Genomic DNA, 23491 nt, shown 5'->3' on the forward strand with positions numbered 1-23491 from the left:
ATGTCACATCCTCCCCGCGCCCTGCCGTCTGGAGACTCCTCGCACCGTGCTACGTGGGCTATCCGCTGTGCCGGCCACCCCCTCAGGTAGTGATCCTCCCTGGCTGCCACTGGTTATCAGATTTGCTCTAGAAGCTGCTGTCCTCCTGATGATTCCGTGGTTTTTTTAGCGGCGGGCTTATCTGATCTGCGTGCTGCTCCATGTGATCGGTACTTCATCTTGTCTTGCAGCGCTTAGTATATCCATGCTTCTTTGGCTATCTGCATTTGATTTCGCAAGCCAGAATGCGTGATCCCCAGTTAGTAGTTCACGATTTCCAAACGAGGCAACGATCATGTCGTTGTCGGGTAAAAGTTCGCATCTTTGTTGAATTGGTCATTTCCAAGTAGTAGGAATTACTGGTATTATCTCTGACCTCTGGTTCACATATTGTTGTTGGGTATTCAAGAATTGAAGTATTAGTATTGAAGGGTGAAATCAGCATTATTTGTCCTGATCCTTTCTAGTTGTTTGTTTCGTGTTAGATTCAGTTATAACAAGTTATAAGCATGTAATATGCTAGATGTGTTTGAACAAAGAGCATTGCCCCTGCTTATTTTTTCCCTTTCAAACGTCCTGCATCAATTGTTAGTCTGTTTGCTCTTGTTTTGCGGGATGTAGTAGATATTCCTGTTCTATCTGCCTGTGTATGCTTGCTTAGGATCACACATAATATTCCATGTTGCACACACAGTTTATTATGCTATTTGAATTGGCTAATTGTTTGCTGCTGATTTAGGCTTCGTGCCCACTAAATTACGAGCGTCCGTGGTTACGCAAATCTTAAGGTACTGATAAATGCAGATGCAAAGAATGTAGAGGGACATTGTGAGGACGATTACTGTAAAGTGGATTGATATCATCAACCAAAGCCGTCTGCATTCCAAATGCCATTTTCATCTGGCCAATTAATGTGGAGCAGGAGTTTCTCCTCTCAGGTCGGTGCGAAGTCCTGTAATAAGGAGGATGAGTTGGAGGATAGGTTTTCTGATCTAGAGGTTCTACTTGAAGCGGATAAAACTGATACATAGTTAACATCTGAAGATAGTTCTGATGAGGATGCTATTGATGAAACTGGCGTGCATGATGTGGAGGCTGATGCGAAACTTGAGAAGGAGCACATGAAGGCCTCTCAGTCCCCCCTTCTTAAACTCATGTTGGACAGTCCAAGACATGGCGTGACTACATCACTTAAAAAATGGGCTAAGGATGGCAATACATTTGATAGGAGTGAACTCTTCTTATCATTCTTAACCTTCGCAAGCAGAGGTGGTTCTCCAAAGCTTTGAAGGTATTTAACTTACCCTGGACATGGTTCTATTTTTTAATTGATTACGAACCTTATTTATTTGTATGTTGCTAATAGTTATTGATAATATGCGAAGTGTGTGTTACTTTTACTCCTTGACGACTCGCAATAGCCTTTTAGAGGGAAAAATAAGTACTACATTTTACCCATGTATAAAACTTATTTGCATTCTGAATGGCTACCTCTGGATTTTTCTTTGTTTTACTTATTTCGGGAGCTATGTTAGAGGGCTTTGTTCAATGTAGTTCTGTACATTTGGTGTGGCAGTCTTTCTTGGCTACTACTATTCTACCATATTTATTGCAAGCACATGTAGCCTCAAGGAGTCCTTCAACAATAGTTGTTGGATTACTACAACTTATACTTCGAAGATGAGGCCTAAAAAAAATAGTTGTTGGATACTTGAAACCAATTTAGATAACTGATCTAATTGAGCAGCTATAGTAGGCATGCAAATAATGAGGACAACTTTGGCGGTGAATACATTTGGCCCATTGCTCATTATCACTTTCTGAAATGCATATAGGCTGTCCATTATTTGATTATTAATAGGTGTAAAGAACCTCTTGGTAGTACATTTAACTGATTGGATCTACACTATACAGTAACCTCTGAAAAGATAACTGGTGTTGTTCCATAATGATTGCTTATCTCAGCATGGTTGGTGTCCAACTCTAAATATAGTTTCTTCACCATTTGCTGCAGCTTCTGGAATGGCTTGAAGAATCCAAACAGCTCGACCTTGGAGAGTGCGATTACGCTTCACGCCTTGATTTGATGGCTAAAGTCCATGGTCTTCACAGAGCTGAACAATATATTGAGAAAATTCCTGCATCTCATAGGGGTGAGGTTGTATACAGAACACTTTTGGCTAATTGTGTTGCTGAAGCAAATGTCAAAAAAGCAGAGCAAGTCTTCAATAGGATGAAGGATCTTGGACTCCTGGTTACTGTGTTTACTTGCAATCAGCTTCTTCTACTCTACAAAGGGTGGACAAGAAGAAGATTGCTGATGTTCTCACAATGATGGAAAAGGAGAATGTGAAACCATCTCTCTTCACTTATAAGCTCCTTGTAGACACCAAGGGAGCTGCCAGAGATACAGAACATATGGAGAAAGTCATTGAATCAATGCAGGCAAATGGGGTTGAGCCAGATCATATGTTTCAAGCTACAATTGCTAGGCACTAAACTTTCGATGGTCACCATGAGAAAGCAGAGGCAATTTTGGAGTCAATGGAGGGTGATGATATCAAGGAAAACCGTGCTGCTTGCAAGATTCTGTTACCTTTATATGCTTTTCTTGGCAAAAATGATGATGTGGAAAGGATTTGGAAGTTATGTGAGGATCATCCTCGCCTAGATGAGTGCCTGCCTGCTATAGAGGCTTTTGGTAGGCTCGGTAATGTTGAAAAGGCAGAGAGTTTTTGAGGATATGTTTGTGAAATGGAAATCACTCTTCCAAATACTACAATGCTTTGCTAAGGGTGGATGCCGATCAAAACCTTTTAGACAAGGGTAACGAACTAGCAAAGCGGATGGATGAAGACGTTGTCAGGTTAGGGACCCCAGCGCTGGATGCGCTTGTGACGCTCTACGTAGATGCAGGAGAGGTGGAGAAAGCTGATTCCATATTACACAAGCTTTCTATGAAGAACAGGATCACGCCTCAGTACAACTCATATCTGATGCTGCTTGATAGTTATGCAAAGAAAGGAGACGTCCACAGTGCAGAGAAAGTGTTCAACAAGATGCAGCAGATGGGTTTGGGAGATTTCGACAGTACCAGTTGCTGCTTCATGCATATTTCTACATGCAAAGGCCCCTGCTTACGGATTTAAAGAGAGGATGAAGGCTGACAACATCTTCCCCAACAGTGCTGTGGCAACTTTAATTGCTGCTACGCATCCGTTTACCAAGAAGAAATCAATATCTGAATTGCTCGATTAGGTTGTGGGATGACAGATAAGTCTTGATACTTAAGATATTTTTCCTTAGCTTCTAAAAACCAAAGTTAGTTTAGGGTAGAAGCAATCTGAGCTCCTGTTCAGGTTGAGTAGTCAAAGCAAATTTGACTACTCTAATGTTGTAGCTCAAGCTTTGAGCAGATAGGGAGGAGCTGAACCCATGCTAGATCAGCAGCAAAATCCTTTAGGACACTACTCTTGTAACTCTTTAAATAGAAATATACACATAACAGAAAAAGCTACCAAGTTCTGCAGCACCAAAACACCTTGTCATTGTCTCCTTTCTCTATGTGTGTGTGTGCTGCCCATTTCTGCAGCAAGGGCAGAGAGGGTGCTGCTGTGTTCCAGCAATAGCCACAAGCTAGAGCCGTCCTATGCTTACTTGAGCTCTAGGGGAGGTGCTGTCCGTGAGGTGCAGTAATATGTTGGAGAGAGTTTCAGCCAACATGGGATACTGTTAGGGCCCTCATGTTGCTTTTGGGTTTCTGCTAAAGTATATGGTGAGATAATAATGTCTTAGTCTTGTAACGAACTACTGGTGCATGTTCGCATTTGGATTCCCATGCTTTACTGAACTTCGAGTCATTAAAATTAGACAATATACATGAGCGTATTTACGAAATAGACAATATGTAGTCGTATTTATTAATTTAGCATCCGTATTCGGCGATTTTCGGTACATCGTGTACCGAAAAAGATATTTTCGGCACACGGTGTGCCGAATATGATACTGTTGCACGTACTCGGCACACTGTATGTCAACAATAGATTGTATTCGGCACACGGTGTGTCGAATACGGACAACAGTACCGTATTCGGCACATTGTGTGCCGAAAAACACTTTATTCAGTACTGATATAACCGTGCACCGAAAAAGTATTTTCCGGCACACTGTGTGTCGAATACGGCACTGTTTTCCGTATTCGGCACACCGTATGCCGAAAATGTACTGTATTCAAAAATCTATTTTCGGCACACGGTGTGCCGAATACGGGCAACAGTGCCGTATTCAGCACACCGTGTACCGAATACGAATACTAAATTAATAAATACAACTACATATTATCTATTTCGATAAATACGCTCAAGTATGTTATCTAATTTTGGATTTTGGGCATAAAAATTGAAGTCACTGCCCTAGAATCCTGTGTGTTAATCCTCAATATCTTTGATCTAGGAATGGAGATTAGCATTCTTGCACGATGTTTGTCTGTCACTATTCCTCATTTAACCTGCTAGCTAGCAAAGCTAAAGTTTGCATCTCAAGAAAAAAAGCTAAAGTTTGCCATTTGCGTGACATGTAACCTTTTGTGATCTTGCATGGAGAATCTGATGGGACCAAAAATTTGTTGAATTGTGGAACTCTTACAACCATAGTACTCTTTCCGTCCAATACTATGAGGCATGTTTTATTATGGTCCAGTCTTCAAAATTAGACTTTGACAATGATTCTTACAAAATATATTATTTATAGCTATAAGACTAATATAGTGTGAAATATGAATCTAGTTGTATAATTTCTATATACTGGACATACTTATAATTTAACTAATTATTGGTTAAAGTGTACAAAGTTTAATTTGTTCAAAATAAAACACGTATTGTATTTTGGACGGAGGGAGTATAGTAATACAACTGTGAAGCGTGAACGGAGTTATCTAACAAGGCAATGGTAGGCAAAACATTCTTAAGCCGGACAGTATTAATTATACAAGTAGTACTTTGGAATTGGGATAAAGCAATTGAGATGCTAACAGCTTGATCAATCTGATCAAAATCCTCAGTGACATAACTCTGCAGAATCTTTGCCTTGCCCTTTGACAAACAGGCAAAGTCCAAGGTCCTAATAGTAATCCTGAACCATAGAGTTCTTCAGGTCGGAACCAAGCGCCCCGAGCCGAGGGTCCCTCAGCCTGAACACGCTCTCAACCACCGAAACCTCGGTCGCCGTGGTGTCCGAGCCGCAGAACGCCGTCCAGTCGTTGGCTGCCATGCCGGCTGAGACGACCTCGCTCCCCCTGTTGATGGTGCCGCCGACGAGGGGTACCTGCAGCAGCGTCGAGAGCTCGTCCAGGTCCTCGACCGACGTCTGCGGGTGAACCTACATGATTCGCAGGTTTTGTTAGAACTTAGAAATAGGGATCAGCGTTCAGTGTGTTCAACTCTCTGCTGATATTTGAGGTGAAAAGCTGGTTTTGATGAGCTTACAAGGCCTCCTTCGTTCGTGAAGGTGCAGTAGCTCCCAACCAGGATGTTCCCTGCAATCGTTTGCCTGAACACTTCTACCCCGAGAACATCTGAGATGGCCTCTTCAGTTTCCTGTCCCATACAAAATTAGCCAGGCAAGACCCAACCTCATCAGGCATTCAGTTTTTTTTTTGATATACTTCATCTTCATAGGCAAAATACTACTTGTTCATCCGATACACGGGACATTTGGAATGTAAGGAGTGAAATTCTTAGCTGTATTGAGCTTTGAGGGGTATGAGAAGGGCCTTGCCTTGTCCAGGTCTGGATGTGCGAGAGCAACATGGTCGTTGCAAGCAATGCAGTTTCCCAGGGCGGAAAGGCGCTCTTCGACGCGACGGATTTCCACCTGATCAGGCAGGTTGTTCTTCAGATGCTGGAACTCTGGAGACATGAGAAAAACCAGAGGCAGGCACGTCAAACTGCGGTCCTGTTCTGTCAGTGAAGAGGAAAGCGATGCCAATGCTTGCATTGCCCTCTTCAATACGCTGTTCGCACCATTGAATTCGCGGAATTCACAGTACCTTGGTCGGTGATGGTATGGGGCAGAAGAAGCCCTCTCTTGTTACCTGACCAACAAAAATCAGAGAAGAAACATGCAACTAAGCCAAGCCAGCTGCTTCACGCAAGAAACCATCGAACCCAACCGCGATCAAGTTGGCAAGCTAAGGGATAGGCGGTACTCACCGACGCACAGCCTCCCGACGATCCTGGTGCCGCCGATGGATGCCCTGACGACCGGGACGCCGCCGGCGAGCTCGGCCTCAAGAACACTGCGAAAACCGAGGCACGAGTAACACACGGTTCGTCGGAATCTCAACGTGTTGGTTGATCAGGCACATAACATATAGAGATGATTCGGGTCGTCCAACCTGTAGAAATTCTGGGAGCCGCCGCCGGCCGGGACGATGCAGTAGGCGTTGGTGAGCCTCGCGAAGACGCCCACCTCGCACGACTTCTCGAACTTGACGCCTGCGGCAGCAAGACGGGAACAGCAAGCAAATCAAACCACGCGCGATCACAAGTAATTAGCGCGGATCATCGCATCAAGTGCGTGTGTAAGTAACGTAAGGGCAGGCGGAGCGGAGCGGAGTGGAGCCTTACGGGACGCCATTGCCGGGCCCGCTCGCGAGTTCTCGCAGACGAGTGGTTGGGGCTTAGCGGGGACGGGCGCGAGGGGGCCTGCGGGATCGGGGCTCCGCGCGCGCAGGCGTGGTGGTTGCGATTTACAGGTGGGTTCTTGATTCTTATACGAGCGAGCCAGCGAGCGAGCGATTCCCCCGTCTTGTCCTGCTGGAGTTGGAGTTGGTTTCGTCGTCTCCAAGTTTCCTGATTTGGTCACGTTTTGGTTCCGGCCGGGTAGTCTCGGGTGGTGCCGTTGGAGCCAAGTTTCCATGCGGTGGTCGTGGTCAGAGTTGTTTCCTGTGAATAATGGAACAAGGGAGGAAATTGTTTTACCTATTTGTCAGATTTTTTGAAAAAAAAGTATTATTAATTTTTATCGTCGTATCAAGATGATATGACCGTAAGACCATCTCCAAACATATTCCCTTCATCTCGTTCCCTTCCCGATTCTTTTCCCCGTTCTTATTTTCTTTATTTTCTTTTATCTCCAACAGCTTCCTTTTGAGGGAAATTGTGAAGAGAAAGGAAATAGAATCCCGTCCTAAAGGGAATGACCATAAGAATCCTTTCGTGACGGGAACCGTGTAGGGAAACCGTTGGAACGCTGAAGTGAACGAAAATCCTTTCACGACAAAATTTCACCTATGATAGAAATTCTTGAGTGTAGTTTAAAAAGTTTTTTTAGCCACTGTATAGCTAAGATACAATTTATTTGTCAGATGGAACTACGAAATCTCATTCACAAATCGCTGCCGTATAGACCACTTTATCGCGCGCGCGTGTCCATATAGAAATTAAGCACTCTCCAGTCTCCAGTAGTCCATCTGTAGAACAAGGGAGTAACCGAGTAAGCACACCTAAGCGCTTGACGAGTTTGGATAGACCGCCACTATGTCGGAGCGTCCAGCTGCATATGCATTAACCAATTAAGATTTCTAGCTTACACAAGCGATATTAACGCACCTGAACAAGTCATCCGCCAGTTCTGGATGTAGCCATGTGTCAGTGGTAGTGGTACCATCCGTGAGAAAATTAAAGTGCCTAGTATTCACAGGAATCTCTGCCTTGAGATTGGTCTGAGAAGTGGTAATTCAGTTGCCACTTTCCCTTTCGGCACTAATATGATACATGGATTCTTATGCAGGATTGCTAGTAGATTGCATATATTTGAAAGGGAATTACACCGGTTATGATTCATGAAGAAAACAAGACACGTTACTACAGAAATGCCCGTTACAAACTGTATATCATAGACAGTTTTTTACAGTAAGAAGGACGTCATATACGGTTTCTAACAAGAAGTGTCTGTTGTAGAAACGTGCCATCTCCGATTTCTACATACCTTGGACGGTTTTTATTCTAAACTGTATGTGGCGACGATTTACTAGGAAAAACGATATGTGACGAAGTTACAGACGGGTTTAATGTATACCCGTCTGAAATCTTACAGACGTTTTCCCCAAAATCTATTAGTGGTTATATTAAAGACGGGTTTAGATGTAAATCGTCTATGATTGCCTATATTTCACCACGCGCCAGCCCGCGTCCTGATTTTCCCGTTGATCGTGTGACTGCCTCTCAAGTGGCTATGATTTTTCTACCGCACGAGAAGAGAAAGGGGAGGGAGGGGAAGGGAAGAAAAGGGACAGGGGAGGGGAAGAGAAAGGTAAAGGGGAGGACTGCAAGGCAAGGTGAGGCCGGGCCAGTCTCTCCACACATCTCCCTTGCAAATTGAGACCGACTCGTTGTCCAAAGGTACGGCTGCCTGTTAGCTAGCTTTTGTCAATTAATTAGCTCTTGTCAATTGGTTTCCCACTGAAGTAGAGGAAATCAATGCAAACGTACTGCAACTAGTGAGAATAATTAGTTGAAAATATCTTGAATGTTGATTTGTGAGACAAATCGATTTGTTAGCAAATTTTCAATTAAGTTTTGTAATTTTGAAAATCACATATGGCTGACCGTAGCTGGATTTACCTCGAGAATCATACTTGTGACAGTACCTTAATGGTGTATCTGGATTCATGTATGCTGCTGAGGCGGATACATTGAATAGGAATCAGAAGTTTATGTGTTATCCATGCATTGACCGGAGAAATGAGAGAAAGTTTCAAAATGCACAAAATATATATGCACACTTAATTATGCGTGGATTCAAAGAGAAATATACTTGTTGAACCAGTCATGGTGAAGAAGGAGTGAATGACCCCGATGGTGATACGTATGAAGGGGGTGCTCCTGACTGTGATGTGGATGCAGTTATTCCTGATGGGGATGTCAAGGATATTACTGATGATTTCATAGACCAAGGTGATGCTATTCTTGAGAATTTGGAGGAGATGGTCCGTAATGCTGAGGGATCTAATGAGTATAATGACAGAGAATTTTCTAAATTCCAAGAATTCGTATGGTAGTCCAATGTACCGTTTTATTAGGGATGTAAGAGGAGACTCACGTTGTTGTATGTGGTCCTCCTACTTTTGAAATTGAAGGCAAGAAATGGTGGTCTGATAAGAGTTTCACTGCACTATTACAATTGATATCTTCATTGCTTCATAAGAGGAACATGTTGCTCAAATCCACTTATGAAGCTAAAACGATTATTTATCCTTTGTGAATGGAAGTGGAGAGAATCCATGTTTGCAAGCAAGATTGCATTATTTAACGTGGAGAGTATGCAAACTTGACTGAGTGCCCTGTTTGTGGAACCTCTCGATACAAGCATCAGAAATATGGGAGAAAAGGACCCCTACAAAGGTAGTGTGGTACATTCCTGTAATTCATCATCTAAAGTGTTTGTTTGCCAACAAAAAGGAGGCCAAATTGCTTCCTTGGCACAAGGAGGGCCGTAAGAATGATGCCCTCATGCGGCACCCTGTTGATGGTGCGCAGTTGCGAAACATTGATATAAAATTTTAGGAGATTGCTGCAAAATTGAGGAACATTAGGTTTGCTCTGAGCAAAGATAGAATGAATCCATTTGATAACATGAGTAGCAGATATAACACCTAGTTGGTAGTTCTGTGCATATACAATCTTCCTCCTTGGCTCTGTCAGAAGAGGAAGTACCTTATGATGTTTATTTTAATCCAAGGTCCTAGTCAACATGGCAATAACATCGATATGTACCTTAGATCATTGGTGGAAGACCTTAAAGTGCTATGGTCAGAAGGTGTTGAGGTATGGGATGCATATATGCTTGAGTATTTCAGACTATATGCCATGTTGTTTTGCAAAATCAATGATTACTCTTAGCAATTCGTTAGGGAAAACTATAAAAGAAGCAAAGCATGCCCCCAATGCTTAGATGCTACCGATAGTATGTGGCTCAACAACTCAAGAAAAATAATGTACATGCAGCATCGATGGTTTCTACCCAAGTCACGTGCATATAGGAACATGAAGAGAGAATTCGATGGCACGAGACAGAATACATTAGCTTCTAGGCATGCCAGTGGTACGAAGGTCTATGAATGTGGTCCTTAGGAAGAGAAAGCGATCTAGTTCTGATGAAAATGTCATGTGGAAAAAGAAATAAGTTTTTTTTGGGAGCTATGTTACTGGAAACACCTAGATGTCCAATACTGTCTTGATCCCATGCACATCGAAAAGAATGTCTATGATAGTCTTGTCGGTACCTTGTGCGATATCGCTGACAAGACGAATGATGGTATTAAGGCACAGAAAGACTTGGTAGATTTGAACATATGACCCGAGCTTCATCCCATAACAGATGCCAAAGGCAAAGTGACCATCCCCCCAGCTATGGGATATTGGCAAATGTCAAAGAAGGAGAAACAAGAATTCTTTGAGTTCTTGTACGGTGTAAAAGTTTCTTCTGGTTATTCGACCAACATAAAAAAACTTATGTCCTTGAAAGATTTGAAACTTATTGGCATGAAGTCTCATAATTATCACATGATGATGATACAGATGCTTCCCATTTCACTTAAGAACATATTGCTAGTCTATGTCAGAGAGTTGATTATGAGCCTATGTTTTTTTTTTCAATGCAATTGCTCAGAAGGTCATTGATCCCGCATCACTCGATGCCCTAGAAAGAAATGCGGTAAAGACCATGTGCCACCTTGAGATGTATTTTCCACCATCATTATTTGATATTATGTTCCACATCATTATTCACATTGTCAAGGAGATCAAGTACCTATGTCCAGTTTTCCTACATCAGATGTATCTATATGAGAAATTCATGGGGTTCTGAAACCATATGTAAGGAGTCGATCTCAATTAGAGCGCTTGTCGGTGTATTCAGAACCAGGGGTCCCTAAGTCCCGAGGCCAGGCCGACCATCCACCACATGTCACCACCCTGCAAGGTAAGAAGAAGCTAAGTCCCGGGAGAAGGTGCTCGGGGCCGCCGCCTCTGGTTCCCGAGCACCCTAGTTCCCCGATGATCCGCAGAGCCCAAATACCAAGAAGGAAGTGCTCGGGAGAGAGTGCTCGGGGCTGCACGTGGCAGCCCCCGAGGACTCGGTGCCTCGAAGGTCCCACCGAAGTGCTCGGAAGAGAGTGCTCGGGGCTGCACGTGGCAGCCCCCGAGGACTCGGTGCCCCGAAGGCCCCACCGAAGTGCTCGGGAGAGAGTGCTCGGGGCTGCACGTGGCAGCCCCCGAGGACTCGGTGCGCCGAAGGCCCCACTGAAGTGCTCGGGAGAGAGTGCTCGGGGCTGCACGTGGCAGCCCCCGAGGACTCGGTGCCCCGAAGGTCCCACCGAAGTGCTCGGGAGAGAGTGCTCGGGGCTGCACGTGGCAGCCCCCGAGGACTCGGTTCCCCGAAGGTCTCACTCAAGTACTCGGGGGAGAGTGCTCGGGGCTGCACGTGGTAGCCCCCGAGGACTCGGTTCCCCGAAGGTTCGCGCAAGATCATTCAACGACCCGAAGGGTCCCGTCGTCAGGGTGTCATCCAGTCAAAGGCCCAATGCCGCATTTAATAGGCACGCGCGGTCTGATATCCTGACATCCTGACATTCTCAGCTGCCCACGCCCCAGTGTCAGACCCTGCCATGCACTGGCAGGGGGGCGTGGGTCCATTAAATGCACGGGTCCCGTCCCGTTTCATCCAGGTGCCTCGGGATAACGTTGCCAGAATCGAAGCGCTCCGCCTGCCACCCTGCCCTGGCAGAAGAACAAGACAGGGTGGGCGCACCGGGCACCTCTGAGGCTGCCCGGTGGGCCCCCTTTATGGCGCCCGAGGGCTTCCACAGTGGCGGGTGGTCGGATGCGCGCCGCATTTCTCCACCGCCCCTGTCACTTCGCCAAGACGAAATGATTGCGCCTTTCTCCGTGGCACCTTGGCATTCGCATCCCCTCTTTCCCATTCAGGATATGTTGAGGTCGGCGCGCCTATAAAAGGAAAGGATGGAGAACACGTAAAAGGAGAGACAGCCCCCGACCACAAGACGACCAAGAGACCAGATAACCAACAATCTCCGGCGAGCCAGGCAAAAGATAGATCGACAGACACTCGAACCAGCTCAAGTTAAGCTAGAACATAAGAGCCTCAGGCTCTTTGTAAACAGTTCTCCCCTTAGAACCAGATACCTCCTTGAAGAATCCCCTTCAAGGATAAATATAGCGCTCATACAGGAGTAGGGTGTTACGCCTCCGTGCGGCCCGAACCTGTCTAAAACCCGGCGTACCCACTTTTCCTTGCATTAGGGTGATCGTCTCCCACTAGCCATCGCATTTATTTCCGTTCCCGCTTATTTCCTACCCAAGCTTTTCCAGGATCATCCCCCCGGCCGAATCTCTAAAAAGGGGTCTCTCGGGATCCCTGCGACAGGAGTTCACTCTCCGACAGCTGGCGCGCCAGGTAGGGGGGAATATCCCTGGATTGTTTGTTTCACTTTTTTCTCCACAGGAAAAGATGGCCGGTGGGCACCGTCTCCAGCGTTCCGGCTCCACTTCCAGTAACGGAACGCTGCCCCACGACCGAGAAAGCCCCGTCGCTGCTGCGTGCCCGCGGCAGCCGCCATCCACGCGTGCGGTTTTTCCCGCCCAAGGGGATCAAGGCGCTGGGCCCATCAGCGCCGCTGCCGCTGCCGACGTACTTTCCGACCCCCAGCAGGTGGTCGGGACCCCGTCCGCCAGGTCCGCCTCTGGACCACGTCGGGTGCCGCCTCGGCGCAGGCTCGCTTTCAGTGAGGCCAGCCCAGGGAGCGCGTTGCTTGCAGCACATGCTCTCCTCAGACACCCGCCCATTCAGGCCACGCCAAACACTCCGGAAGGCCGGTGGATGCAAGATGTCGTCGCTTTGGTCGGCACTGCTCGTCGCCAGGTGCAGGCCGGGAGTCCTCGCGCCACTTCTCGGCACGGTGCCGCCAGAGCCGGCTCCTCAGCGGGCAACACCCGCACGGGCCGAGGGGTCTCCAAGCGGAGCGCCATCCCCCTGGCCATGTCCGAAGCCCGGGACCTTCGTTTGCACCTTGACGAGCGAAGGGGCCACGAAGATGCCCGAGTCACTCTCGAACGTCAGCGGGAGACCCGGCAGGGGGTTGGGGCAGAGGACCAGGCTTCCTCTCTCCCGGCCCACGACCACCGGGGATCCTCGGCTCGCCGCTTCTCGCCACCGAGAACCCCCGCTCGTGCTGCGGGGTACGGCATCGGTTGCCGTGCCTTCCCCACCGAGCTCCGCCGGGTGAGGTGGCCTTCCAAGTTCCGCCCCGAGCTGCCGGAGAAGTACGACGGGTCCATCGACCCCGTCGAGTTCCTCCAGATCTACACGACGGCCGTCCAAGCGGCCGGAGGCAGCGAAAAGGTGATGGTAAACTATTTTCATGTTGCCTTGAGGGGTTCCGCCCGCTCTTGGCTTATGAACTTACCCCCAGGATCTATCAGCTCCTGGGATGACCTGTGCCACCAATTCGTGGCCAACTTTCAGGGCACGTTCGCACGTCCCGGTTTGGAGTGCGACCTCCACGCCGTCCAACAGCAGGAAGGGGAGACGTTACGGCGATTTATACAGCGTTTCAGCCAGGTTCGCAACACTATTCCGCGAGTGGCCCCCCATGCTGTTATTGTTGCTTTCCGGCAGGGCGTCCGTGATGAGCGGATGCTCGAGAAGCTAGGTACGCACAAGATCGAGACCCCTGCGGAACTTTTCGCACTGGCCGATAAGTGCGCCAAGGCTGCGGAGGCCAGGGCGTGGCATGCTCCTCACCCCGCTTCCGATCAGCCAAGTTCTTCCCGCTCTGATAAGCGGGAAAAGAAAAAGAGAAGGAAGCGCGAGGCCGCTCCCGTCGAGCCAGCCCAAGTCCCCGCTCACAGGGTGCCGCAAGAGCCCGATCACCGGCAAGAGCGTCGGCCGGGTGTCGATCGGCGCCCCGTCAGGGCCTCTGCTCGGGCTCCTCCTCGGGCCTCTGTGCCCGCGAGGGCCCCGGCACCGGCTAGGGCGCCAGCTCCGGCAAGAGCCCCGGCCCCTGGCCGAGCTCCTATTCCAGCGAGGGCCCCCGCTCCCGCGGGGCCCGAGCCAGGTAAATGGTGTCCCATACACCTGACCAGATGGCACGACCTCACGGAGTATCATACGGTCAAAGGACTCGTGGAGCAGCGCCAGAGGGAGCGCGACGAGTCCCGCGGAGGAGGCGATACCGAGGTCGTCCCCAACAACGCCGAGCTCGGCTTCCAGGAGCCCGAGCATGCGGTCGCCTTTATCGACGGGGGCGCTTACACACCCTGCTCGCGCCGTGGCATCAAGGTCATGCGGCGCGAAGTGTGCTCGGCAACCCCGAGCGAGGAGGCCACAAGACCCCTGAGGTGGTCGGATGCTCCGATCACGTTCAGCATGGCTGATCACCCCGTCAGTACTGCAGCCGTGGGACGGCTACCTCTGGTAGTGTCTCCCACTATTTGCAATGTTAAGGCCGGCAGAGTGCTGATCGACGGTGGTGCCGGCCTCAACCTCCTTTCCAAAGAGGCTTTTGAGAAGCTGCAAGTATCTTCCCGACGCCTAAAGCCGTCACTCCCCTTCTGTGGAGTAACTCCCGGGCACTCCCTGCCCCTCGGGCAGGTTGAGTTGCCTGTCACGTTCGGGAGCCGGGACAACTTTCGCACGGAGTGCGTCCTCTTCGATGTCGCGGAGCTCCCTCTCCCCTACAACGCCATCCTCGGGCGTCCGGCGCTCGCCAAGTTTATGATGGCCGTGCATTATGCATACCTTACGGTTAAGATGCCCGGCCCCGCAGGCTCTATCTCCGTGATCGCTGACTCCGGCGGCGCTGTCTCCTGCGCCGAGCAATCATACATGGCTCTGGTCTCAGCGCAGGCCGAGGTTGATGGCTCTTCAGGGGGCCCGGGACCCTCTTCATCCAGACCCCGACTCACCGCCGACACCTCTGTTCCAACGAAGGAGGTCGAGGTGGGCGAAGACGCTACCCAGGTTGTTCGTATCGGCAGCGACCTGGGCAGCAAATAGGAAAGCGCGCTCGTCGCCTTCCTCCGGGCTAACGTGGACGTGTTTGCCTGGCAACCGTCTGACATGCCCGGGATCCCTAGGGAGGTGATCGAGCATCACTTGGCTGTGCGTCCGGACGCCCGCCCAGTGAAGCAGAAGGTCCGGCGGCAGGCGCCAGAGCGCCAGGAGTTTATCCGCGAGCAGGTCCGCAAGCTCCTCGATGCCGGATTCATCCGAGAAGTCCTCCACCCCGACTGGCTAGCAAACCCAGTCATCGTCCCGAAGGCCAACGGCAAGCTTCGCATGTGCGTGGACTACACCGACCTTAACAAGGCTTGTCCTAAAGATCCCTTCCCCTTACCCCGCATTGATCAAATCATAGATTCAACCGCGGGATGTGATCTTTTGTGCTTCCTAGATGCAAACTCTGGGTATCACCAGATTCGCATGGCCGTAGGGGACGAGGAAAAAACTGCTTTTACTACCCCGGTGGGGACTTATTGCTACATGTCAATGCCTTTCGGCCTGCGCAACGCTGGATCATCCTTCCAGCGCGCCATTCGTATCACTCTTAACTCGCAGGTTGGCCGCAACGTCGAGGCTTACATCGACGATCTCGTGGTCAAAACCTGAGACCGCGCCACCCTGCTCAAGGACCTTGCCGAGACTTTCAACAGTCTCCGCTCTACCCGCCTCAAGCTCAACCCGGAGAAATGTGTCTTCGAGGTGCCGGCGGGCAAGCTCCTTGGTTTCTTGGTCTCTGGCCGAGGAATCGAGGTCAATCCGGAGAAGATCCGGGCCATCGAGCAGATGCGACCCCCGGTTCGACTCAAGGAGGTCCAGCGCCTCGCCGGCTGCATGGCAGCCCTCGGGCGCTTCATCTCCAAGCTCGGGGAGCGAGGGCTCCCCCTCTTCAAGCTTTTGAAGAAATCCGGTCGTTTTGACTGGACGTCGGAAGCCGAGCAGGCCTTCCGCGACTTAAAGAAGTACCTTACCTCGCCACCCGTTTTGGTGGCTCCCTCCCAAGGTGAGCCCCTACTACTTTATGTTTCGGCCACTCCACAGGTCGTGAGCATAGTACTGGTGGTGGAGCGCGACGAATGTTCGGGGCCGGGTGCTGGGTCCCAGCTCCCGGAGGCCCCCGACCGTTCACTTATCCTCGCGGCTCCCCCTGGGCAAGGGGTCGAGCCCGAACACACTGCTCTTCCCAGCCAAGGAATCGAGCCCGAGTGCCCGGCCAGCCCCGACCATACCGCCGACCCTGGGGGCTGTGGCAGCCCCCCGGGTGGGGCCACCATCCGGGCCCGCCGGGTACAGCGACCGGTGTACTTCGTCAGCGAGGTCCTTCGGGAGGCCAAGACAAGGTATCCCCAGGCGCAGAAGCTACTCTATGCCGTGCTCGTTGCCTCCCGGAAGCTGCGCCACTACTTCCAGGCGCACAAGATCTCGGTGGTTACCACTTATCCACTTGGACCCATTCTCCGGAACCGGGAGGGCACCGGGCGCGTTGTCAAATGGGCGGTTGAGTTGGCGGAGTTCGACCTACACTTCGCCTGTCGCCAGGCAATCAAAAGCCAGGCACTCTCCGACTTCTTGGCAGAATGGACGCCCGTCCCCTGCGTCATCCCAGAAGAGATCTCTGCCTATCCTGGGCACGACGCGCCCGGGTACTGGGTTATGCACTTCGATGGCTCCCTCTCGCTGAAAGGCGCAGGGGCCGGAGTGGTTCTCACCTCCCCAACGGGTGAAGAGCTCCGGTACGTCGTACAGTTGCAGTTCCGCGCGTCCAACAACATGGCGGAGTATGAAGGTCTCATCGCCGGCCTCCGGGCTGCGGTGGGGCTTGGGATTCGTCGCCTCCTAGTCAAAGGGGACTCCCAACTGGTCGTCAACCAGGTATCCAAGGAGTACCAGTGCACGGATCCTCAAATGGCGGCATACGTGGCTGCGGTCAGGAAGCTCGAGAGACGCTTCGATGGCCTCGAGTTGCGGCACATCCCTCGCCGCGACAATGCTCCGTCCGATGAGCTCTCTCGCCTGGCCTCCTCACGTGCGCGCGTCCCTGCCGGAGTCTTTGAAGAAAGACTCGCACGGCCTTCCGTCCTGCTTGCCGAACAGGATGAAGGGGAAACCTCGAACTCAATTCAGGGGACCCCGGCGGTGCCCTCAGTGGGAAGCCCCGTCAGGGCGCCGCCGTCCGGCGAGTGCGCTGTGCTCGCCGAATGTTCTCAAGATGCCTCATGGATGTCTGACATCCGAGGGTACTTGAAAGAAAAGTTCCTACCTGGGGATGAGGCGTCTGCCGAAAGGGTTGCTCGGCAGTCCAAACGCTATGCCATAGTAGATGGGGATCTCTACCGACGTAGCGCAGGAGGTGTCCTCCTGAAATGCATCTCTCGGGCAGAAGGCGGCGATCTTCTCGCTGAGGTCCACGAGGGCGAGTGCGGTGGCCATTCATCGTTCCGCACGCTGGTCGGGAAAGCCTTCCGGCAAGGTTTCTACTGGCCTACAGCTCTCCAGGATGCTTCCGAGCTGGTTCGGCGCTGCAGGGCGTGCCAGTTCTATGCAAAGCAGATTCACCAGCCAGCTCAGGCTCTCCATACCATTCCCCTGTCATGGCCTTTCGCGGTCTGGGGTTTGGACATTCTGGGTCCATTCCCCCGAGCAGTCGGGGGCTATGCATACCTATATGTCGCTATCGACAAATTCACTAAGTGGCCGGAGGCGGTCCCAGTCATCAAGGTGACCAAAAACACGGCGCTCCAGTTTATCCGCGGCATCACTAGCCGCTTTGGTGTCCCCAATCGGATCATCACCGACAACAGCACCCAGTTCACTAGTGCCTTGTTCGGGGACTATTGCGAAGATCTCGGCATCAAGCTTTGCTTCGCTTCCGTCGCTCATCCTCGGAGTAACGGGCAGGTCGAGCGCGCCAATGCGGAGATACTGAAGGGCCTCAAAACCCGGACCTATAACGTGCTCGCTAAGCACGGAAAGGGATGGGTAGACGAGCTACCAGCCGTGCTGTGGGTCATTCGGACTACGCCAAGCCGCGCCACCGGGGAGACTCCGTTCTTCCTCGTCTACGGCGCCGAAGCAGTCCTCCCCTCCGAGCTCACTCTGGGCTCCCCTCGAGTGCATGCATACTCTGAGGGTGAGCAGGAGCATCAAAGGCGCGACGACGTGGACTACCTGGAAGAGCGCCGACGGCTTGCTGCTGTCCGGGCGGCTCGGTACCAGCAGAGTCTGCGGCGTTATCATCTGCGCCATGTCCGGGCCCGGTCTCTCGAGGTGGGGGACCTAGTTCTCCGACGCATCCAGTCGCGCGAAGGAATGAATAAGTTGTCCCCTGTGTGGGAAGGTCCCTTCACCGTGATCGCGGTCCCCCGGGCAGGTTCTTTCAGGTTGGCGACGGAGGAAGGACAGCCACTCCCGAATCCATGGAACATCGAGCATCTTCGACGCTTCTACCCGTAGATTGTCGTGCTCGCGGTTCAGGTTAGCAAGGCCGGGGGCTTCTCCCCGCCCAAGCAGTCTGAAGGCTTCGCCCCATGGGGTAAGTCGCTGTCGCCCAACCTTGTAAATATTGCACATTAAGTTTTTCAATTAGCAATCGCTATGTCAGAATACTTTTTCTGGATTCCGTATGTTTAATCTGTCTGGTGAGGAGCTCGGTTGTGCGAGAAAAAGTTCGCTCTCTCTCTTTCCCCGCTGGCAAAAGAATCCCGATCGGTATGCATGCGAGCAGTCGCCGCTGACTTACGTCCGCCATGGTAGGCTGTGGTGTTCGGTGTCGTGACAGGCTCCCGGGCACTACCGAGTTTCGGGGTGCTCCGGGTAATCCCATCGCTCGAGCTGCTCGAGTAGTCCGGAGCTCGGGCCCCCAGGGCGGGCTGTTGGTGCTCGGTCTGGTCTGTCATACCCGGGCGCCACCAAACCATAGGACCTCTGGGTTATGCCTCTGCCCGCTCTTATCAGCCGATTTGGGTGTTCGAGAGGTCTCGGGTCGAAAGCAAGAGTAATCTATAACAAGTACCGCACTGGCAGAGCGCACCAGACAAAGAAATCCTATTTTTTCTCTTAAGTCACAGACTGGCGATCGCAAGCAGCTCGGCCGCGAGGGCTTCAATGCCCCGGTCTTTGGTCGGCCCCAAGGGTCCTCGGGTGGTCCTACCACTTAGGCTTGGGTGGTCGAGATCACCCGACCCTAGGAGCCTCGTATGCCTCTGGGCACTCGGGCGCTCCGTTGAAAGAATCGAGTCCCCGGGCACCCGAGCTCGGAAGCACATCCCTCCTGGATCGATGAGCCGGAAGGCCGACAGCTGTCCGGTGAGTGGTTATATTCAGACAAGTCTGCTTTAAGTAAATTTATGTCCTCGAGTCACTCTCGGGGGCTCTCGCGGTTTAATCTGTTCGGCGAGGTGGCCTCCTCGCACGCAAAACCCTGCCGCGTGACTACTTTTTCCCAGAACGACAGACGGTTTGCAGAAAAGAGTAGCGTGCTTGCGATAACGTCTGACCGAAGCCCTTCGTGGTGGTCGTGGTGTTCGGTCCGCTTTTAAGGACCCCGAGCACTACCGAGTCCTCGGGTGCCCTGGGTAATCCTATCACTCGAGCTACTCGGGTAGTCCGGAGCTCAGGTCTCGGGGGCGGGCTGTTAGTGCTCGGCCTGGCCCGTTTTAAGCCCGGGCACCACCGGACCGCGAGGACTCTTGGTCACATTCTCGCCCACACGCGTCTCCCTTCTACTAACTGAGTGGTCACAGGGCGAAAAATTGTTCATCAGGCACGGCGTGTTCCGAGCGGGATTGATCCATCTCCCGGGCAAGGAAGTCTGTGTCTTTGTTCTTAACTTAGGCGATGCGGATTCGCGAGAGCTTGAAGGCCGACTGTGCCAGCAACAGCGATCAAGACAACTTCCTCCTCGGGGATGGGAAGGTCGGGAACGGCCTGACTGAGTACTCCCCGGGACTTCAAAGTAAAACATCGGAAGAAGCGTTGAACACATAGAGAAACTGGAGTTGCGAGCCCAGGGAAAAACAGCCATTTAATATTCACAGGATACTTCCAAGGCATTTTCTAAGGGTTCACTCCTACATCTATAAACAAAAGAAAAGAGGCTACAAAAGATCTAGTCGGTGGCAGAAGCGTCGGCTGAATCCTCTGAGTCATCCCCGGGGGCTGGCGGCGGCGGCACCTCTCGCCTGAAGCCGGCCGCCACCTCAGCGGCGGTGCTCCGGACCGCTGCCCGGGCGGCCTCCCCCTCAGCCTCGACCACTCCCTCCCGCGCCGGCTCCAGTGGGAAGTTCGGGTCCCTGCTTCGGTAGCAGGCCAGGACGTGCTCGTCCACGGCACGTGCCAAGCCACGTCCCTTCCGGGCAGCGAGTTCCTGGACTGCCCAAGGCAGGGTCTCGAGGCGCTCGCAGACCTGCTGCAACCCCAACACTTGTCGTGCGGGGCCGTCGCCCTTCTTGTCGTCGACAAGCCGTCCGAGACCACCCTTCTCCACGGCCCGTCGCATCCGCCGGAGTATGTCCTCCAGCATATGCTCGAGGTTGACCCGCGAGACAAAGGCAGTCTCGATTTTCTCCTTGGCGGCCCGCAGCTGTGCCTCGAGTCCCTGGTCCCCGGCCGGACCGGAAGAACCGCCAGCCGCGGTGGGGGCGGCAGCCTGCTTCGTCTTGGCCACCATCTCGGACAAGGCGCGTTCGCGCTCGGCCAGTTCCGCCTCGTGCTTCGCATTCTCCTCCGCCCTGGTAGCCGCGGCGGCCGTCGCAGCAGCAGCTTCGCCCTCTTGGCGACTCAGTTCGCCTTCTCGGCGACTCAACTCATTCTCCCGCCGGGCCAACACATCCTCCTGCTGGGCCACCGAATCCTCCCGGGCACCGAGATCCGACGCCGATAGCTCGTTGTCCACTTCCCGGATGGAGACATCCTCCTCCCAGCGCTTGATTTCTTCTCTGATCTTCTGGAGATCGTCTTCCCAGCGCTGGAGATCGGCGCGCGTCTTCTCGGCCGCGCCCTCCCGGCGGGCCAGCTCGGCTTGCCGCTCCTCCGCGGCCTGCTCCCGGGCTGCGACCGCCACCTCCCTCTCCTGCGCCTGCCCCATCCTGGCAAGGGCCTCGGCAGCTTGCTGCCTCGACGCCTCAGCCAAGCGGGCGGCGTCTTCTCGTTCCCGCGCGACTTCTGCCCGCGCGGTCTTCAGAGTTTCTCGTTCCCGCGCGGCTTCCGCGCGGATGTCTTCTAGGAGCTTCTGCTCCCGCGCGGCTGCCGCACGGGCCTCCTCCTGGGCGCCCGCCAGCTGCGCCTTCTCCAGTACCAGGCGGACACGCTCGGCTTCGAGCTCCCCCTCCTTGGCCTTGACCACTGCGCCCAGCTGCCCGACTGCTACTTGGACGCCTTTAATGGCGGCCAGGAAGGGATCGGCAGGCCGGCCGGGCACTGGGGGGGCCCAGGCTTCTCCGCAGGATGCCTCCAGGGGGGTCGAGCTCTCCGCCGAGCCTTGCGCCACCATCCGCCCCGGGCTCTGCCTGACCGGGGTAGGCTCCGCCGGGGCCAAGGTCTCGGACGGCGGCCGCATTCCCGCATCGGCCGCCCTGTCCGCCGGCCCCGGCAGAACATCCACCTCCACCATTATCCGCCCCGGGCTCTCCGCGCCCGGGGTAGGTTCCGCCGGCGCCCTTCTCTCAGCCGCCGCCTCCGCCTCTCTCCCAGGGGCCGCCACGTCAATTGGCATCTCCGCCGTTCCTATGCCGGCCTCCGCCGTTGCAGCGGGCAGGCTCGGCTCTGGCCCCGGCGCCTGCTCTCTCTCCGTCACAGCAGCGCCTGCAGCCGGCCTACGGGAGACAAGTGAAAGTTGTCAAAACTCAGTTCGGGCCGGAAATGCCCATGGAAAAGCAAGCAAGAAGACTCACCGATACCGCCATTTGGCCGCTGGGAGCCTGATGTCCGGGTCCGGCGCTGTCGGTCCTGACTCCTCCCGCCGCCTCTTCCATTGGGGGCTTGGCTGAGCCGCTGCGCGGGGTACGGGCGCCGTCGTGCGGGCCACGGGTGCCGCCGCACGGGTCTCGGTCTCCGCCGTGCGGGTCGCGGGCGCCGATGCAGGCCCCATCCGCACCAGGCGCGGCTCCAGCACCGGAAATGCCGCCGCTGCCGTCGGCGACGACGGAGAATCCGGCACTAGGATCAAGGCCCGGGGACGCTTTCCCCGATCTCCCGGCGCCAACTCCTCAACAACTTCAGTGGCGCCCTCCTCTCTGGTACGGCGGCTGCCGCTTGCGGCGACCCCTTCACCAGCCTGCGCCGAGCTACCAGCGACCTCATCGCCAAGTAGTTCCTCCAGCCCGGGGAGTTCGGAGGCCTCAGGACTCTGGCTTCTTGGCCGGTCCACGGGCCCCTGGGCATCGAACTCCGGCAGCCCCGCCATAATGGCCACCCGGCTGGGGTTGGCACAGAGCGCCATCTCCGACCATGGGAGTTCCGCCCGGCTCATATCCTTCGTTCCGGTGATCACCCTTGTCATCCCCCGCAGTTCCGCCGCCCCCAGATCCCATCTCGCGCCAATCTGGGTCCTGGTGATGTCCTCCGGCCCGGTGTAGAATCAGCTCGGCCGGGCCCGTTCTCGCAGAGGCGCCAACCGACGGCGCAGAAAGTCCACAACCACCATGACTGAGGTCAGCCCGCCCTCGCGCAGCTCCAGGATGCGCTCCAGCACCGGCTTCAGTCTCGCATCTTCTGGTGGCGGCGCCTCCCACGTCGATCGCCGAGGTTCCGCCGCCTTCTTCGGCAATTCGAGGCGCTCGTGGGGGTCGATGTCGACGAAGAACCAGTCCCGTCGCTATTCCTCCCACTTGCTGCGCATCACCTGGGGAATGTAATGATCCCCCAGACCTTCCCGGAGCCGAAGGTTGCAGCACCCCGCGACGTCCGCCGTGGAGTGCCCCCTCTTCTTCCCCACCGGCCGAAGGACGAAGAAGTGGCGAAGCAGCGTCGCCGACGGCATCACCCCCATGAACATTTCGCAGAGATGCGCGAAGACCGCCAACGCCACGACGGAATTGGGGCTTAGGTGCACCAGTTGAATGCCGTACGTCTCTAGCACTTGCAGAAAGAAGGCGAAGAACGGCGGCACTAGCCCCACCGCCACGAAGGAGGTGAAGAGGACGGTCCGCCCAGGGACCGTCGTCGCCGGCGTCAGAGTCGCCGGCCTCACCACCACAGCACCCTCCTGACCCTCCGGCACCAGCAGCTTCCTAATCTTGTCCGCCGCCTCCTCGTTCCTCAGGCGAGACTCCGGCAAGATGCTGTCCGAAGTCTTGTCCCGGCGCCCTCCTCCAACCCTCGTCATTTCGGCAAGAGGAGGGATGTTTTCTGGTGGTGAAAAGAGAGAGGAGGG

At 53.4% G+C, this 23491-nt stretch overlaps 1 protein-coding gene and 1 pseudogene across 1 annotated transcript; one reads left to right on the top strand and one right to left on the bottom strand.

Moving 5' to 3' along the window:
* Positions 1–3297, top strand: LOC133902857 (pentatricopeptide repeat-containing protein At1g80270, mitochondrial-like; annotated as a pseudogene).
* A 1655-nt stretch (positions 3298–4952) lies between these two features.
* LOC133909858 (eukaryotic translation initiation factor 6-2-like) lies at positions 4953–6821 on the bottom strand. The gene is made up of 7 exons (XM_062352403.1): positions 6666–6821; positions 6434–6533; positions 6249–6334; positions 6086–6130; positions 5815–5945; positions 5523–5633; positions 4953–5415 (listed from the first exon to the last, which is right to left on the bottom strand). The coding sequence occupies exons 1-7, from the start codon at positions 6673–6675 to the stop codon at positions 5158–5160; spliced, it is 741 nt and encodes a 246-aa protein (XP_062208387.1). The 5' UTR covers positions 6676–6821; the 3' UTR covers positions 4953–5157.
* Positions 6822–23491: the final 16670 nt, after the last annotated feature.

Source organism: Phragmites australis, chromosome 2 (assembly GCF_958298935.1).
Source record: "Phragmites australis chromosome 2, lpPhrAust1.1, whole genome shotgun sequence".
NCBI classification, from domain to species: domain Eukaryota; kingdom Viridiplantae; phylum Streptophyta; class Magnoliopsida; order Poales; family Poaceae; genus Phragmites; species Phragmites australis.

Excerpts from the sequence above, each read along its gene's own strand:
- LOC133909858 (XM_062352403.1), bottom strand. Across the intron at positions 5,634-5,814 it reads CACATCCAGACCTGGACAAG|GAAACTGAAGAGGCCATCTC; the intron begins GCAAGGCCCTTC and ends TGTATGGGACAG. Across the intron at positions 5,416-5,522 it reads TCACGAACGAAGGAGGCCTT|GTTCACCCGCAGACGTCGGT; the intron begins GTAAGCTCATCA and ends CGAATCATGTAG.